The 20,118-nt window shown below is 35.7% G+C and overlaps 1 protein-coding gene across 6 annotated transcripts in view; it reads right to left on the bottom strand.

The window, feature by feature from the left end:
- The window catches only part of LOC111047296 (cyclin-dependent kinase 14), a 331,518-nt gene that overhangs the window by 58,092 nt on the left and 253,308 nt on the right, over positions 1-20,118 (bottom strand). For all 6 annotated transcript variants that reach the window (XM_039428523.1, XM_039428525.1, XM_039428524.1 and 3 more), the window contains one exon: positions 165-296. In XM_039428523.1, coding sequence (XP_039284457.1) covers positions 165-296 — 132 coding nt within the window. The remainder of the gene's footprint in view (positions 1-164; positions 297-20,118) is intronic.

The following is a 20,118-nucleotide window of genomic DNA, read 5'->3' as shown; positions in this document are numbered from 1 at the left end:
TAAAGCTTTCAAGTGATAAGTGATCCATTTAATGGATTGATTGGAACAAACACTGATATTAACATTTTCATAAAATTCTATTTAATCATTATGAAGAAACACAAGTATCATATCACTTCCGAAAAGATAATTAGAGATTTTGACAATTTAGAGGTATGACTCACCATATCTGAGATCTTTGTCGGGCGGTATGTTGCCATTAGGCTCCAGTCTGTCTAGGAACTCATCTGAATAGCCATTAAATGGCAGTTTGGTCTGCACTTTTGATCTATCGTCACCCTCATCTTTCGATATTGCTAAAACAAACAAAAAATTCAATTAATTAAAATTCAAATCTGTCTCCACTTGCATCATATGAATCAGATATTATATTATTGAAAACGTCTATTGATATTTGTAGATGGTATCATGCATAATTAAGTGGTTGGAGTGATGGTTATATGATATTATGGTATGATAGTAGACAATATTGTATGAAGATATTTAATATGTGGTATGAAGATTTATGATTCCAGTGGATGAGAATAATTGTATGTGAATCTATGTATAAAAGTAAATTTTTAATGTAGATGGTTGATTTGTAAAAATAAAATAAACCAACAAAACTAACATAAGAAGAAAATCATAGTCTTAACAGGAGAAGAAGTTTGTCGACCTTTTCTACTTCAATAATTGATTGCTGAATGTGAAAACACTTTCCAGGTCGAGTGCAATAAAACATCACATTGAACCAAAGCGCCAGAAAACTAAGAAAGTATTTCGTCGCCACCATTATCGTACATCAAAGGCACTCGCGAGTCACTACCAGACAACTCTATAAAACAACCGTGCATCTAATTCAAACCCCGTTACAAGAATCCAAGTTTGCCGGCAACGAATGAACATATTATGAGATTTACGAGCGATGCAATTTCTTGATTTGGCGGTTCCCAAGTTATTGAAAAAGAAAATGCGACTTTTCAGGGGTTGCGGTAAACATGGTTGAAACTTTCCAGAATTATTATCGCGATTTGAAAGGAAGTGAATTCAAAATTTGAGCGGTGAAACTTTTTAGGGTAAGTTTTTATCGGCGTAAGATGAGGAATTGCGAGGCGTGACTTGGCGGAAGAAGTAGATAATGTGAGACTCACTTTAATCTGTCAGAATTGGTTGAATGGAAAGCATTGATGTTATTCATAAGGAATGCTGACAGATGAAAGTGAATCTCACTATATAACGGAAGTTTTAAGGATGTTTTAGGGGACGACTGCAACCTTCATAGAAAGAAATGCGTTCAACTAAAAGATACTTAGAGAGAAGTCGCAAAGAGTAGTGATAAATGTTTTTGTGGGGGAGTGTGTCTGATGTAACTGAGGGTGGCAACGACGAGGAAGATATTAGAGTTGACACAAGCTACTCAAGGAGTCAGTCCTAGTTCAGAGTGGAGATTGACAGGTAACATGCGTTTTTTCTGTGAAGATGGAAGTACACGAGGTAGTGAAGTCGAAAGCCTGTAGGCTCATCTCAATGAGCAAACAGGTCCCAATTAGTGAGGCTTTGGTAGAAAAAAGTACAAAACGGAAGTAAGGGGAAGATAGGATTATATGTTTTGGGTTCCTTTTCAAGTGAACAGCACCGAATCTTCATTGGCATGATGATTACTGAACTGATTCCAGAGAATTTATCAACCATTATATTCACAATTGACAAACTTTGCATTGAAAACTTCTCTATAAAAGAGGGGAGTTGGAGAGCTTTAAACTAGTTGATGAGGAGCTTAAATGTTGATGAGAATTGATTTTACTGTATAAAATCCGAAACCATTAAACCATTGATCATTAAAACACAAGTAGACACAGGAACACTGTGTGTTTATGACACTAAATATTCTTAATATATAATACACCAACTCTAAAATATATAAATTATTTCTAGTAACTGGAGTAGTCTTCCTACTATATCAAATCATCTCAATACTGTATTGGTGAATCGTTGTCAAAGTATAACCAGTTATTGAGTCATCAGGGTTAACAGAATTTCCTGATTTTCATTGTTTAGAATGATATTGATGATAGAGATAGGCTAATAACTTTAGAATTTCACACTATCCAAATCATATTTCGATTTTTAATCATTTTCTAAAAATATAAACAAACGTTGGGTCGAATTTTTTAAATTAATTTGATTGATGGAAATAAATTAGAAATTGCATTTGTTCAAATGCTTATTAATGAATAATTTTTATTAATTTGATGAGTTCCGTTAATGCGTACTTCATTCAAATGTAATTTCATTGACTCTTTTATAACGATGGTCATTTAAACAATTGCGCAAAAACTGGATGCACAATGGCAACAAATGAGTGAATTTGTGTGTGTTATGTATGATATTTTTTATCCAACTTAGGATCTCAGCAACCAATACATTTTCTAGTCCGCTGCTCTACTTTTCTCACCCCAATCATACATTTTATGACAATGTTAAGGTCTACTGCCGTGCTTGAAATTCTAAAAACCTGAGGTTTTTCATTGTCGAAATTGAACATCAAATTAACTATTCCAGCAACACAAACCATTTTAAGCGCTGCAGTAGACCTTAAACTTTGTCATAAACATCACAAATACAAAAACAACAAAAGTTCAAATCTTCGAACCATGAAAGAGCATTGCGAGAACTCTTTGGCCGAGATACTTATTGGTCCCATTAGAAACTGGCACAAAACACTCCAATAATGTCAAACACATCTAGTTGCTTTCTGTTCATTGGCCACGATTGGAGAAAAACAGAGTCGTCTATTGACACCCTTTATTGTGTTATTGCTGCTCCATTCTGACACTGATCTCTCTTTCTCTCACTCACTTTTACTATCTTTTACCCTCTCACTCTCTCACATTCTCCCTTTCTTTCTCTCACATACACGCACACCAGAGAGGAGTTTCCAACTCTGGATAGAATAACAAGCTCCACAGCACGAGTACAGTCTAATGTGTTTTGTCAGTAAATACTTTGCTATTAGAAGTTGATCAGTTACTTTGTAAACAGAATTTTCCATTGGCAACCATGTGCATGTGCTTGACTACGGTCATGATTTAGAAGTGGAGATTAGCTAATCCATATGGTTCGACAATTATGAGTCTGTTCAGAAAAGAAATACTGCACTGTTTGATTGGACTCCAATTTTAAAGGAACAAACAAAGGAAGTCATATGTACGAACTACACAAAGGGAAGTTATTGTAATGCATAGTTTTAAATGTCTAATTTATGACCTACCCCTTTCTAAAGAATGAATTATAAGATAGTAAAATCTGCGTCGAATACAAAAGAAAAAAATCTGGTGTGGCGCACTCACACAACTTTCCTTGCAGTTATGAAAATCGATCTCCTGACGCTAGTGTTCCCGCGCATCTCAGGTCTACTATTCAAAGATCTAAGCCAGCTGGTGACAGGACAATAACGCTGCAGACACACAAAGTCTGCTATCTCTTCATAGTGAATGATTTAATAGAATCAACAGTTGACAACAGTTTGCAATTTAATAATCTTATTTTATCGAACTTCAAGCTTATTTTCAATTTAAGGTGAAAATGTTACTGAACATTAATTGTAGAGATTTTTATGCTCAATCTTATCCACTTGAAATGTTTTGTTAAAATTGTATCTGAAGCCTGATAATTGGGAATCTAAAATTAAACTTTGCATAGATGTGGTGGAGCTCTTGGAATTTTTACAGATATGGGACTTGTGGCAGTTGATAGAGCTTATCAATGACTTTTTTAAGTATAAATTTGATCAAAATCGTTGGAGCCGTTTTCGAGAAAATCGCGAAAAACCCTTTTTTTGACAACATTTTCGCCATTTTAGCCGCCATATTGAATCGCATTTGATCGAAATTGTTCTTGTCGGATCCTTATACTGTAAGGACCTTAAGTTCCAAATTTCAAGTCATTCCGTTAATTGGGGGATGAGATGTCGTGTACACAGACGCACATACACACACACACACACACACACACACACACACACACACACACACACACACACACACCAATACCTAAAAACCATGTTTTTGGACTCAGGGGACCTTGAAACGTATAGAAATTTGGAAATTGGGGTACCTTAATTTTTTTTCTGAAAGCAATACTTTCTTTCCTTGCCTATAGTAATAGGGCAAGGAAAGTAAAAAAACGAACAAGTTGTAATTGAAACTTACAAAGCTCTTGAATGAAATGTGATTTCCAATGGGAGACAATAATACTCATGTGTATAAAATCTTCAACTGTATGATGTATCTGAACAGCAAAATTACTATTGTTATGGTAATTGATATTTCAAGAATTTGAAACTTAACTTCAGAATTATGTACAATACGAACGATGAATATGATTGATGAGTCATAGAATACAGTTTTAGCAATAATACTTGATAATTACAATAATAATTAGCACGGAATTTTACATAATGTTTTTCTACTACATTATTCAGTTACACTTTGTTTCTTCATTACTGTTAGTGGTTTTTCACACTCAATCACTGACTGTTGAAATTTGTAAAATAGAATGAAATATTCTCTATTTCACGTGAAATATGGAATGATGGTTGAAATTCCTGAAAATTGACGCAGCTCAGCAAGAATAGCATAGAAATATCCTTGCATGTAAGGATTACAAGAAGGTTACCCAAAAGGTATCATATCAATATCTTATCAGCCATTATCATCACCGTTCCCCCAAAGGATGGAACTACAACGCAATTGCTCTGAAGCAGCATTCCATTAGGTAGACCCCCCACGATACAGACCCTGAAAGTAACACCAATCGTAACATTTTACGCCCACTGAGGAGGCCTTCTGCACGGGGCCCACTGAGCAGTGAAGAATTGAAACATTGCAATGAATGATGGACATTATGGAAGGAAGGTTGTACAAAGTGGTGATGGTGATATTGTTGATGTACTACACAAACAACATTCCCCACGAGGGGGAAGGGAAGGGTATCTGGTAGCCCCCCTCCCATGAGATACCCTTCCAAGAATGTTTTCTTGATGGTGGAGTGGTTTTCTTCGATGTTGTTACTCACGTCCACTTCTTATCACACAGCTTTCTTCTGCTATTGGATTTCCTTTTTTCTCCTCTTCCACCATGCTAGACCCATTCTCTTCTCTCTATTCTTCTTTGATGTAGTAGTATTTTATCTCCCAATCTTGGAGAGACACTGATTTCTCTCTTACTAAATCTTGATTTCCTCTTCATTTCTTTCTTCTCCGATCTCTTTTCTTTCTTGAGTGAATTTCAATGTATTTTTTTTTCTTCAATATAGAACAGAATATAATGATAATCATCATCATTATCTCTATTACTTGCTCTTATTTGTTAACACTCGATATTTATTACTCATTACTACATTTGAATTTCCAAACTTCGCCATGTCAACGAATAAAAGAGTAATTCTATTCTATATCTTAAATTTCCCATATATTTCTTCATTCACTTCTAACATTTATTTTCATTTTCCTATTCTTTCACTCTCTTTTTCCAGTAATTCATTTTCTATCTGGTTTAGGTTTATTTTTTTGCTCAACTGCTTCCCTTAACTGCCTTTTCCAATAACGTTGGTACTTGAGATTTTTCTATATCATTCTTTCTTATAATCGTAAGCTGAAGCTTCTCCATTTCTTAAATCCTTATCATTTCAGAAATCTCGCTGTTCAACTCAGAAGAAATTCGCTATTCCCAGTACCTGTCTTTTTCTATTTCCAAAGTGATATTCTGTCTTTTTTTTCGTTTTTCTACCTTCTTTTATCAATCAATCAATAATTTTATTCAATTCAACACTGAATACAAACAAAATGAATAAAAAGAAAAATGTCTAATAATGCTACAAAAAACAGGCTTCATGGTGGGGTGTGCTGAAAGAAAGAAGCAAAATACCTCGTTAACTATGGTTTCCCATATAATAAGCTGGTAGAGGGTATAAAAGTAAGGAATAGAGGGCGAAGAGGAGCAAAGAAGAAAAGTAAAGGTTATTTTCCCAATCTAATTTTATTACCTCTTTCTCCTCTTCTTCCATGGTCCGAAATTACTAACATCCTCTTCAAAATTTTCAAATCATTAGTACGTAGGCAGGACAGGTGAAAAACAATTTTTAACCGTGGATTTCTTCAAAGAGAGTCATCGACTATGTACAGTATCCATAAGGGCAAGAGCCCTCTCGCTCCTCATACTCTTCTTCTTTCAATTCGCTCTTTCTCCCATATTATAACACTAGTTCGTGTCTCAAGGGACTCAAATCCAAGGAAAAATTCGTGCTCAATACACAAAGGAGTAGCAACTCTATACCATAATACATATCACTCTTACAAATACAGTAATAGAATAAATGAATCAAAAATAGCCTATGTTTGATAAAAAAAAAAAAGTCAGCAACAGGATGATCGATCATATTGGAATGATTGTTCGTATCGAAATCAGTAGTTCTTGAGATTATTACAGTAGCAGAGCAGTTTTGATAATAGAAGGACACCTAATTAGAAAACGGATTACGAATTGAAGGGGATATTTGAGGATTGACGGTTTAAGGGACACCGAAAATTAAATAGGAACGAATCCGACGACAAAGTTTCAGCGAAACAGAAAGAGACATAAAAGAAAGTAACGAAATAAGAGAAAAGTTTTAAGCCGAGAAAGAAGTAAAGTTGGTAAGTCCCCTTCTTGTCAAACATGAATGAGATGGGTCTGTTTTCTATGCAAAAGTTATTAGGCCGTTCATTATTAAGACGTCAGTTGAAGAGGAGAAACGAAGAGGAAGAGGAGTACGTTGGAGAGGAAAGGAGGAGAAAACGAGGGTCAAGATGAGGAAGAACATGAAAACGGATAGGAATAAGGTGAAGAAGAAGAAGAGGAAGAAGAAGAAGAAGAAGAAGGAGAAAAAAAGAAGAAGAAAACGGAAATGAATAACAAGGAGAGGCGACGGAGAAAAGGAAGAAGAAGAAGAGGATGGAAAAGATGGAGCAGCAGAAGAAGCATTAGCATCATCAGAAGAAGAAAAAGGAAAACAGAGTCAGTAGCAGAGATAGATCGAGAGAGAGAGAGAGACAGAGAGAGAGAAAAGGAAGAAGATTGAAGAACAAGTAATAATCTGCTGGAGAAGCAGATACCAAACTTACTCTTTTGAGTTTCATCTTAATTCGATTAATTTTTAATGCGGCATTAAATTTTGTCTCCGGTGGAATATTAAAGCAGAAGACATTCGGAAAGTTGGACAAGATAACGACTGGCTGCAACATCATTTGAATAGGATCCGTTCTCATAAATTTCACGTGATTTTATACACAGCCAACTTCCAAATTCCTATGATCATGATCATAATGATATAACCATATTGCATCATAATTAAGGTTTCCTAAAATACATCGAATGCATGGTTCAATTATTCGCATCATTTTAAAATATGAAACATCACTTTATACTATGACTAGCCGTCAGGCTCGCTTCGCTCCGCTAGACGGCCATATCCGTCTAGCCAGGGGGCTCCGCCCCCTGGACCCCCGACTGGATCGTCCAAGAATGAGATCAGCAGGCTCGCTTCGCTCGCCTGCATTTTTCATTTGAGCATTTTTACCATATGTTAGGACGATCCAGTCGTGGGTCCAGACTAAACGTCTGGCTAAACGGATATGGCGAGCGAAGCGAGCCTGAGGGCTAGTAATATAATATTCCCAGGAATAGCTCTGATTGAAGTAGCAGTGCCCAATCAATTTTTCCGCGATAAATGCATTTCAATCTTCAACTTGGTGCCAATCTAACAAAATTATTAATTTAGTTACCAGTTAACAACTGTTTCGAAGAGGTACACTCTCTAGAATGATTATAGTTCTAGTCTATATTAACATATGGTATGGACATTTTTCAATTATAATTAAGAGAATAAGAAGAATATACATGCTAAATGACGAACTTTTAACCCTTAAAAACCACCCTTAGAGTTAAAATATTGCCAAAAGATTTCTTAGTGCGCCTCTAAAGGCCAACTGAACATACCTACCAAATTTGAACGTTTTTGTTCCGGTAGATTTTTAGTTCTGCGAGTGAGTGAGTGAGTGAGTGAGTCAGTCAGTGAGTGAGTGCCATTTCGCTTTTATATATATATATATAGATGCTTCCAATGATGTCCCTATTTGCACCTAAATATATTTTGATAAGTTTGTCAAAAGGTAGAATCTATTGATATGCAATGGCACATATCTTAACGCTAGTCTTCCAAACGAATATCTGATCTATCTGATAAATGTGAGGTTATGTTTAGTTGAAAATATCAAACACATTTCCTCCATACAAACAACTCAAACAATATTAACTCATACAACATATCGAACAATTCACCAATAAAATTGAAAAAAATATATATAAATTGAATACGAATATGAATATAAAAAATGTAAGGTTCATAAGTAGAATGCGTCAAGTTACGTTATACGTTGAATTTTGTATGTTGTATAAACAAGTTTTTTCTTATATAATTTTATTAATTTCTCAGAAATATGCATAAATTTATCATATATAAATTCAAGTATCTTGTCACAATCTGAATGGAATAGATATTTCTATAAAATTATCAAAATATTATATGAAGGTTTAATGGGCCTCTTTGTATGAATCAAAGTTAGAAGAATTTGTGAAGTTGAAGTTGACGATATTTCTGGGGACAAACAAGTAATGAAATACAGAAGTTTTTGTGAAATAGTAGAAGTAAGATGGAAAAGAAGAAAAAGCAGGAAAGAGAAGAGAGGGAAGGGAAATTGTCAAGCAGAAGCCGTTATCCAATCAGAGGAAAGTAAACCGAACAAGTCGATTAGAGTCAAGGTGGTTTCAAGATGTAATGTGTCAATTAAAGGTAATGGATTCCAGCATGCTTCACAGCCTGTGGCAAAACTAGAATGGAACCAGAAAAGAGAACGGGAATATACTGAGATGAACTGAGAAGGAAAGGAGTAGATGATGCATGTAGATGAAAAAAAGGAGTTAATGGGCAAGAAGGAGGAGGAACAGGAGAGAAAAATTATAAGTGGCATAAAAGGAAGGAGATGAGATGATGATGATAAGAAGCAGACGAAATAGAAGAAGGACGAAGAGAGGGGGAAGATAACACAGGAGGAAAACAGGGGAAGAGGAAGAAGAATATGAGGAGAAAGATCAACTCTTCAACAGACGGCTGGAAATAAGGAGGTAAAGGGAGAAAAGAGGGTGGATTATGAGCAAGACGAACAAGGAAAGGGAGAAGATGAAGAGGAAGAGAAGGAGTAAAAGAAAGAGAAGGAGTGGAAGGGGATAGAGGAGAGTGAATGAGAGGTTCAAACAGAAAAAGAAGAGAGAGAGAGAGAGAGAGAGTGAGGTGGAAGAAAATCAATAAAACATACAGATTATAAAAATGGAAAAACTAAGAAAAATAACTACAACAGAATATGGACGAGAAGGGCTGGAACCAAAAAAGATTGACAAGAGAAGTAGAACAATATCAGCAAGAAATGTGAATGGAAATTGAGAATGCAAGAATATAAAAATGTTGAAAAGGAGAACATAAAAGAAAAGATTAATCAGAGAAGGATGAAGCAAAGAAGAAAAAATACAGGAGGAGAAAAAATGATGTGAAAAATGTGGAATGAGAAGAACAGAGGAAAGGATACGAAACTTTAGAGATTGAAAAGTAGAAACCTCTTTACCAAGTTGACTTCATTGTTGCCAATAAGCCATTTGATCGTAAACGTGTCCCACTGAGCGACTTGGACTTCTCCATTGATATGCTCTCGCGTCAACTTCATTCAGAAACATTACAATAAAATCGGATTTTCCGAATCGTAAATGGAATTGGTTGATCGTAAATTCCTTTGAGACTGCTTAGTGCTGACTGAAGCTCAATTCGAAGCAATCACGTTGGAGATTCATATCGTTACTGCTTTGGTAACAATAGGTTTAGATGGAAACATTCAGACCAACTCAGAACACGTTCCAAAAATAAATCTCTAGAACAGTATTAATTGTAAGAATAGGAAAGAATAATAATTGGAGCATGAACTTGACCTATATTATCTGATGGAAAGAGAAGATAACTTCGAAAGCTGAGTCTGGATAGTATTGATATAATTGGAAACCTAATTTAGATTAATTCTTTGTAGGAGTGATGATAAATTGTGATTTTTCAAGTAATTGTTTGTCTTTGAAAGACACGTAGCACAAACATCATTAACAGAAGAAACTAATCCAATAATAAGTAGGCATAATATTGTACTTAATAGATTTGAGGAAGAAAACGTTTGAGTTATATCTGCAAGAATTTACGAGAAGCATGGATTGAGAATGACTTGCACTTACTTGACTTCATTGCTAAGGATGTAAGGTCATCTTTATAATGAAACGTCTAATGGGAGGTAGGTGATTGTAGGTACCTATTATAGTAGGGTAGAATGAAAAAGTTTCAAGCCTCGCATTGTTTTTGAAATCGCATTTGACCATTTACAGTCTACTTTGTATTATAATATGAGCCGTCCAAGTTTGCTAATCTGGATAGCTAGTGGATTAAGACAAGCCATGGTTACATTTATTGTTGTGTCACAATTTGAACCACCATAATCTATTTTAGATTGAACTTAGCTTGTGCATAAGTATATTTATGTCTGGTAGAAAGGTGAACTGATACACAACACAGTGAGTAAAATCTATGTTATCATACTCATCAAAGATGTGTTTAACCAATTATCATGATCAAATTCAATTCGGAATCTCATCTCGAACAAAAGTAGCCAATATGATCGAAAGTAAGTTTTATGGACATACTCGTATTCCACAGAACAGGAGTTTCTCAATATACTAAAAAAGTTATTGTTTAATGTGGAGAATCCACACGGATTTCAATATTATCACCTATAACCTCCGAGATCTCCCCCATCGAATTTTCAAATTGAAGTCCAATTTTACGAGCGTCACCATCTTTCCATTTGTGCACTTTTATCGCGAGATTCTCGTGCCACTCAACAAAACTGTAAAAATCCGTCTTCACTACAGCAGACATACTTGCGGCTAAGCCTGCAGCCTCCATCTTTTAAGATGTCGTTTAGTTTAGAAGAAGTCTTTTACAAAGACGACTAAACGCCCTTTCTTGAAAACTTGCGGGAGGGGACCCCTAAAACGTCCCCACCCTTTTAATCCTAGGGGTTCACTGCACTAAGAAAACTCCCCCCCCCCTCTACACTTTATCAGGCTTTTTGGGTTTAATCGCTCGTGAAAAATGAATAAAAAATGCGCAAAATTTCAAGTCCTACGGCGGCTGTAAGGGAATATCCATTGAAGAGGTGGGACCGAATTGCTTTTGCAGTTACGTTCTATCAGCAACGAAAAAGATAATAAGGAACCGAGAATAATTTTCAAGATGAGGTTAGGATAGCGAGATGCTTTATTATAATAAATTAAAATGAATACTTCTTCCCGAGCTGGTTTTTATCATGGTCTCCATTCTGTTGTTGAAAACTCGTTCGTTTTGCATTTTTCACTTTGCATGCAATAATTCCGTCTAGACTCAGTCTTATATCTGGCCTAAATATTAATGAGAATTTCTCTTGCTTGTGGCTATAATTGAACTCAGAGAAGAATGTAGATTAAGAGCGAGATGAATTTTAAAATTGTTGTATTCAAATTTGAGTACTGTTCTATTGTGAGTTATATTCTAGAGTGGATAAGTCTGTTTTATTTATTATACGTAATTGCTAGTTATGAGATGTTGAGAATGAGTTGATACTTCTCATAAGCTATGAAATATATTAGAGGGGAAATTTTAAAACTACTAGAATAGCCTTGATAAAATTAATTTAAGGTTTTACACAGACAAGTAAAATAATTGTTGAAGTTGAAATTGGTTTCTAGCTATTGATGAATATTATAAGATACAAGATAACTTGATAGTTCTATAGCTTTCATATTCCTCAGTTCAGTTTCAGATAGTGGAGAATGAAAAACCTGCCCGATCTCAATGAATGGGATTCGCATCGAATCCTGAAACTTTCCCATCAGAATGCTCTGATAAAATCAAAACTAACGAAAACTCCGAATTCAGTTTTCACTTAATTATGGAACCCAACTTTAGAAATGGGAAAAGTTTTCCAATATAACTTCTATACGGCAATGGAAAATTCTGTACCTGCAAATTTTCCAATCGATACCAAGTTCTTCCAATATCGATGAAACGTTTTGTGTTGGGAAACACATTACATTTAATTTATTCTTGTATTTCCATTCACCTACGCATCAACAACTGGATGAGTCTTTGTTGGAACTGGGGAAGGGTTGCTAAACTTTATTATTTTGTGGATGTGAATAATATTGCTGAAGTTTACACAGCGACTTTCAAAGTTTCACTTTTTTCACTGATTATGATACCTTCACGATGCCAGGAATGATAATGATGATTATCATGAATTATTAGTTTTAGATTAGTTACAAACTGCCAGAAAGCGATTTTTAACACCTGACATGCCATGATCTCCATTTGGGACTTTTTATGAAAAAATGGATAAAAAATGCAAAACATGATAGCTTGATAATTTTTTTTACATAATTCCCTTATATTTGTGCATTGTTAAAAGCACAAATACATGGAAAAAGATCAATTTGGAAATTTGGCAGTTAATGGGTAATGTCTCAGTTGAGTCAGCCACTTCACAATATTTATACTTGTAAATCACTCGAGAATTATCAACTAAAACATTCATCAACGTCCATAACCATACACAAGTTGTACTAACTCCACCAAACTTTTCAATCAAATCTCAACACAATACCTTTTTGTGTGTGATTTAGTATTTACATTTGAAGAGTCTATTCTATAGCGAGATTCCCTTGAAATTGTGAGCATTCCTTTATTCCTTATAGATAACATTGATGCTTTACCATTCAATCAAAGCTGACACTTTGAAGGCGCGAATGCCTGTTCCAGCAATGGAAGCACAACTCTTTCATTAGGGGTGGTAGGTTGCAATGTCGGTCATTTGCCAGTAATCATATTTACAATATAAGGCCACAAGATTATCTTTCGAATAAAAAAAATTATGTCAATCTGATAATTCATAGTTGTTTCATTGCAATTTAGAGTTCTATACTTCTTAAAAAAGCACCCCGTTACTTATATGAGAGATAACTCATTATCATCATAAAGTAAGTAAATATTATTATTTAATCTATTAGATTATTTATTTAATCTATCATCATACGAGCTTTATTAAGGTGCGTACATATTTACGCGCCGCGAACATGAGAAATTCACTTTTAATCAGCTGATGCCAAGCTGTATAGAAACGGTAAGGTTTCTGTAAAAATACAGATATAGTCAGCTGATTAAAAGTGTACGTATCTTTAGGTTTACAAGTTTGTGTTTCTTCAATGGTTCCAAAATTTCTTAAATAAATCAATATTATTCGTTACAAGTGGTAATTGAGTAGAATATTTCTAATCAATTTATTAATTCAAGCCATCTAAATTCAAAATTTATAGTTTTAATGTTTATTTTGGACTAAAATTTTATAAAAGTTGTACACGTGAAATTCTAACCTTATCTTGGACTTTGTCACTTATAAATTTAGAAGAAAAATATCACAAGGACTACCTTTACCTTATCATTCTATCTACCAATGTTATTACATTAGTGTATTTCGCATTGTAAATAAATAAATTCTTTCAACTCAAACCAAAGTTGAGAATATTTTAAGTTTTCGAAAGGTTTCATCCCATTTCACTCATGATAGTGGATATGTAGCCTTCAAGCTACACGCCAATAACGAATTAATGATTAATAGCGAAAATCATTAATTAAGCTGTTCAAGCCAATTGTTTGCTTGTATTTTTTTAGCCTCACCAGCAGGTTGCAAGTCGAGGTAAAGTGGTTCCATAACACACACAAATCCCTTGGTAGCAAGGAGGCTCCACTAGAGAGAGACCACCATAATCCTCAGCTTTTGTGCGCTGACGAAATTTCAGACGTCAGCCATTGCCTCCACATGCGCTCTGACTTGATCCCGTTGCCTAATGACGCATCAGCTACCCTGAATCTTACTAGTCATACAAGCCTGTGTGCGAAGTTACAAACAGCTTAGCGCTCATACGCACAAGAGCGCAAGCGCGCACAAGTCTCCACGGGGTAGCTTGTCTCCAAAAACTACCCCTGAGGGCATGCACACAGCACACAGCACAACCGTCATCTTAATCAAGCTTTCGTTCTGCGTTAATTACCACTTCTGCCTAATCACCATCATCACCCTTCAACGCACACCTAACACCCTTTTAATATACACACAACTTCTTCTTCTTCTTCTCTTCTTCTTCTTCTTCTTCTTCTTCTTCTTCTTCTTCTTCTTCTTCTTCTCTTCTTCTTCTTCTTCTTCGAGTTTCTCTTCTTCATATTATTCTCAACTGTCTTATTTTAAAACATCACTGTCGTCACCAATTCTCTTCAGTTTTCCCCTTGACTTCTTCTTTTCTCCTGTATTTCTTCCATCTTCCTAATTTGTAATTTCTACCTGTTACATTTCTCCTTCTAATGCTCATTTCTTCCTACCCTACACTTATCATACCACTATTCTATCACTCTATTCACTCACTATCTTCTCCTTCATTTCCATATTTTTTTCTAGTCTGATATTACATCTCGTGCTCTCTCTTGAGAGCATCCTGTTTTCCTATGTTACACCTTCTCCGTTTAATGATCACTTTATTTTATTTTCTCACCTTCTTATCCTGTTCATAATATTTTTTACTCCTCCATCATCACATTTTTTACCCAGATTCGTCGTTTTTCTATTTACTTTCTTATCAATATCTTGCTATTCGTCATTCTCCTTCCTGATATTGGTTTTCAACTAGTTTACTTTCTTCGCTTACTTGCTATTCCTTTTTGATTCTCTAACCGTTTTTCACCTCCTTGACATCTTTTTATCACATTTCCTTTTCAGTATACAACTCATTACGATGAAGCCCTGAGCATTCAAACTTGAGTTTTGTATGAATGAAATTAAGAAAGAACATTGTATTGTTATTCAAAAATTTCATAGTACGTTTCCGTCAATTTTCTATACTTATCTACAAGTTCTAACAAGATTCGAGGACAATATCAGAGGAGGAAATGTAGTCAATAGAAAACTAATGAAGAAAGTTGTTATTTCAGTAATTCATAATACCATTTCCCTTGATTTAGTATACTGATATACGAATTCTATCATCATCTGGATATAATATGAGAGAAAGCAATGAAAGGGATACATACAGAAGAAGTGAAATATCGAGAATATTCAACGAGAATAAAGAATGCACAAGTAGAACAAATTCTAATTCCAGCACACAGAACCAGGATTTGTGGCCGTAAAGCAGCATGTCGTGGCCGTCCCATGCAAGCTCACTATCATGTTCCCAATTTGAAAACAGGGCAGTTTATCTAAGCCTTTATGCGCGCACTCTCATCCGCCGACGCCGACCATAAACTTTGGCCGCAGCTTCAAACTGGCAGAAAACATCGCACCATCCATTGTCTCAAATTATTCTCAACCATAAATTATTTTATTATACCACGCAAACCACATCAGGCCCGCCATGAATTTCTTTAGACTTTTCATCCCACTATTTTTGCTCACTGTACAGAGAAATCCGTAGCTTTATAACTCAGGAAGGTAGAAGAATCACCCATCATAAGTAACTTATGAATTCACGATTTCAGATTATTCATGAATTAACAGAATGAAACCTACATATTCGTACCACTATTCGTGAATAATTATTCATCCTTCATCCTAAACTAGCAAGGTATTGTGATGAACAAAAGCATATGAGAGAAACATAGAAATTATCTAAATAACAGAGAGAAGGGGGGAAAATATGGAGAACAGAAAAGAACCAAGAAGAAACTAGTAAAGCTGATAGAAATGGGATGAGTATGCCAGCGTGGCAGAATGACCAAGCCTACACATACACATGGTTCTGTGCCAGTGTAATTCAAGGGAAGAAATTCCGTAGACTGTAAACACACACCCACGCACGCACGCACACGAGTGTCGAGCATCGCACTTCTTTTATAGGCAGGCAGCCAGTCGGTGGGTCGAGCTCTCGTCAGTAAACATTTATGAATATTTAAACTTTCCGCCGAGATGCTACGCACTTGCGGGGTGAAGGGGGCAGGGGGCACACACATTTAATGTGTTTATCCACTCACCCCTCCCCCCTCCCAAGGGGGGAACACCCCCGATTCGTCCGTTCCCCCGAGCAGGCTGTAACACTACTGCTTCACGCACTCGTATTATTTCAAGTTGGACGACCGTCCGTGACGGTGCGTGAGAGGGTGCACGTAAACCGGGGCTACGTTGTAAGTATTATGGTGCTTGGACCGTACTTGGAGGAGTAGACCAAAAGGAAGGTCAGAAGGAAGAGGAGGAAAGGGAGGTGAAGATGAGTAGGATACATAGAGCAGGAGTTTGAAGGAATAAACAAAATAAAATTGATGTGGAGGAACAAGAAGACAGAAAAGACAGAAAAAAGGTAATAAATTTGAAAATTGGGGAGTACAAGGTAGAAAAGAATAAGAAAGTCGTCGAATAGAGAGAAAAAGCAAACGTAAATAGAAGGAAAGACAGAGAACAAGGAGTGAGGAAAATGAGAAGTGAAGAAGGAAACAAAGATGAGATAAAAGAAGTTGGAAAATGAAGACAGAGGAGAAAAGGAAAGAAAGAAGATCGAATAGGAAACAAGAAAATGAGAACTTGTCTAAGAAGCAAGAGGAGAATGTGATGCAGGATTAAGAACTTGAGATAAAGATTTTTAAAACAATATGAAAAAGAGGTGAGGAGTGTAAGGAATTTGAACGATTTCCATGCTTCCTAAGTAGGGAAAGCAGGTTGAGAAGGATTAGAATATAAAGATTGATTGATTGTGACAGGGAGGATGGAATATTGTCTATTGAGGATGAGGAGAGAAAACAGAAGGACGAGCACACAAAGAAGAAAAGAGAAACATGAACAGAAAGAGAAAAAGTAGTGTAACGTTTGGTGAGATACGTCGAAGGATTTCTAGCAGCAGTTGAAGTGTCACGTCGAAAGGTGGTTGAAGTCATCTCCCTTCGGTCGGTCTCGAGTCACGATCAGCAGACGTGATCAATAGTGCTGATTCGGCAAGGTGCCCTACCAACTTGAAGGGTTAACAGCTGACCTTGTTCAAACACCCACACCTACATCAAACTCTGTTCCAAATTCCATTTCAACATTTATGCCATTTTCACGATTCCAGTGGACTGGTTTTCACGATTTTCGTTTTGGAGGAATGATACCAGAAGCATTCAACTTGAACCCAATTACTTGCTGAAGTAATTGGCCATGTTAACACTGACTTGCACTTGTAACCTGTACGAGCTCACGCGTTTCAAGTTAGTAGCTCTCGGTACCTGCCTCCAGTAACTAGAACACCATCCTACTAAAGTACACGTTTACAAAATCAGTGATATTTACCAATTTTACAAATTGATTATACACTTTTAGAGCAGTTTGCACAGTAAAAGCTCAAACTGGATTTAATCAGCTGAAGGCTTAAACTTAAAATTAACCGCATTATTACAAACGAGACTTGATATGGATTAAATTCAGTTTAAAATGAAATTTAGTTTAAACTGATACCCTATACCACCCCATTAATCATCGTTAGTTCATCTAATACCCCATACTTCTTTTAAATTCCTAAACTCTCAGTTACATGAAATTTTTTTCCTTAGTTTATTGTTAAAGTTAGCATTCATTCTATTTATGTATTTTATTACTTGTAGGCGCCTGCTGTAAAATCTTTAAGGTTTAGCGGGACCAATTTTGTAATGCTTTTTACTGAATAAATGATTGATTGATTGACTGATACTGAGCAGAGACGGTTCTTACTGCACCAAGTTCAAGCTTATCAAGAATAGATTTTGTCAAGTTAATAATAACATTTATCAATTTTTGTTTGTTGTTATCAAAAGTTGTTTGATATTTTCCAAATTGAATTATTATGAATTTAAACTTATGAATTCACACCATCACCAGTTGTAAATTACAGTTGAAGACACACTTAATGATTGATTCTGCAAGCAAAAACTTCTAAAAACATGGCTCCAGGCAAAATGGTTACACGTAAGATAACCGTAATTCGATACAATCTATTGAATACACATAAAGGTATAAAACTACAAAACTATACCTTGCCAACAAAATCCGAACATTAACGATTCTGTAAGCAACAAAAGCTCCCGGATCTTACTATCCTACACTGCTATCCAAAGAATTTACTGGGAGAGGAACAACGCGCGTTGAAGAGGAAGAAAAAGATAGGGGATAAAGCAGTGAGAGAGAGAAAGAGAGAGTTGTAGCAGGAACATCCCAGCCAAAATATCGCAGCCTATAAATTATAACTTTGCTTCCTGTTGCATAATTCAGCGGGTATCGGGCGGGTGCCCATTCACAGATATTCCACACTTTACGGCCCACCCTGTGTTATTCAAGCACAGCGCACACATACACAGCTATCTCGTTTTCACTTTTTTATTGCTGATCCAACGTACATTTTGAAAATCAACTACATCGCCCAGCATTTTTCCACTTTTAGGCTTGAGCATTAAAAGATTTCAGAGACAAAGCACGGTTATTTTCGGTGAATCTTATCTCAATCAGGTCAGTAAACTTCCAACAATCTTGAAATATATCCTTGTCAAAGATACTGTATTAAAATTCAATAAAAATAAAATACTCTTCAGTAGAATACAAATTGAGAAAAAATATATTTCTTTGATGAATAGAAATAACTTAGTTCAATCATTAACGCTACACGGTTTCTAAACGATCTTTTAACATTTTCTTCTCAACATAATTGGAATTCGATACAATTCATCAATTCAAAAAATGTATATGAAACTAGGATAATAGATGAATGGGTTGGAACTTATTATGGAGCTATAACTTGCAAGAAGAAATGTTAGAAATCCAATTTGAGAAAAGAAAACAACCGCTCACAATAGCGAAATACATGTAGAAAACTCCTATAATAGTAAATTGGCTAACCAGCTCATTCTAAAGATTATCCTATCAAGTATGACAAAGAATAGATAGGAAGTTGTAAATTAAAGATTTATACTGAAAACACATATTAACCATCGAGCCCAATTTCCTACCTGTCAGAGCTAGTTCGGCTTACCGTCTAGCCTTTGTGAAGATGATATATCAAATTACTTCCTCCATTACTTCCACCCTTTTTGTGAACTGAACACAATGAATAAATTAGAAAATCTCTTTGTACCCTGAGAGAAAATCGTAGAAAATCGCAGTCAGACAACGAAAAAAGTTCAGTTTACAACGAACACAATCGTAGTCAAATAACGGGAAAAACAAGGTCGGTATACAATTTCCGATAGATTGTGAGAGAGAGAACAAAAGACGAGAAACATTTCGGTAATCCAACACGACATTCACCGTTACATGCTCCGAATCAACCGGAGGATAACATGGAAAATAAGAGGAATCAACCTGAGAATAACATGAAAAATAAGAGGAAAATAAGAGAAAAGCTTCGTATCCAATGTCACCTTCCCCCTCAAGCGCCGCGCAACAGAAACAACCTAAAAATTCATTTCCTTTTGCAGATTAAATTTGGGCGCATTCAAGATGCATGACACATCCGACCCCTTGGCTACATATCACTGTCAGCTTTAATCATTCTAATGAGCGAGAAAAGTCTGCCAGGAGATGGAGAAAACCCCCTCAATCCAACAAAAAGACTATGTTAAACGTATGTAAACACTGACAAAAACAATGCGCGACTGAATAATAAAAACTCCATGAATGTAGCAATAATAAAAATGACTTGCTGCTGAATAAACTGTTGGTCTTGCTTTATGGAGTAGGCTTGTCTTTTTGAACGCTCAAAAATTGCTTTCTAGATTATTACCTTCCGGAACCGGAATAGAAATGAGGAATTAGAAAGTTGGTGAATGTGAATAATCTTCGAGAAAAAGTGATGTTCACTTGAATTTTGGCGTTTAATAGTGAACACTTTATCATCATTATGACAAGATTCTGAATTTGGATGAACGCAGAAAGCCGCACAC

This window comes from Nilaparvata lugens, chromosome 5 (assembly GCF_014356525.2).
Source record: "Nilaparvata lugens isolate BPH chromosome 5, ASM1435652v1, whole genome shotgun sequence".
NCBI lineage: Eukaryota > Metazoa > Arthropoda > Insecta > Hemiptera > Delphacidae > Nilaparvata > Nilaparvata lugens.
This window is presented reverse-complemented; position numbering and strand designations above follow the sequence as displayed.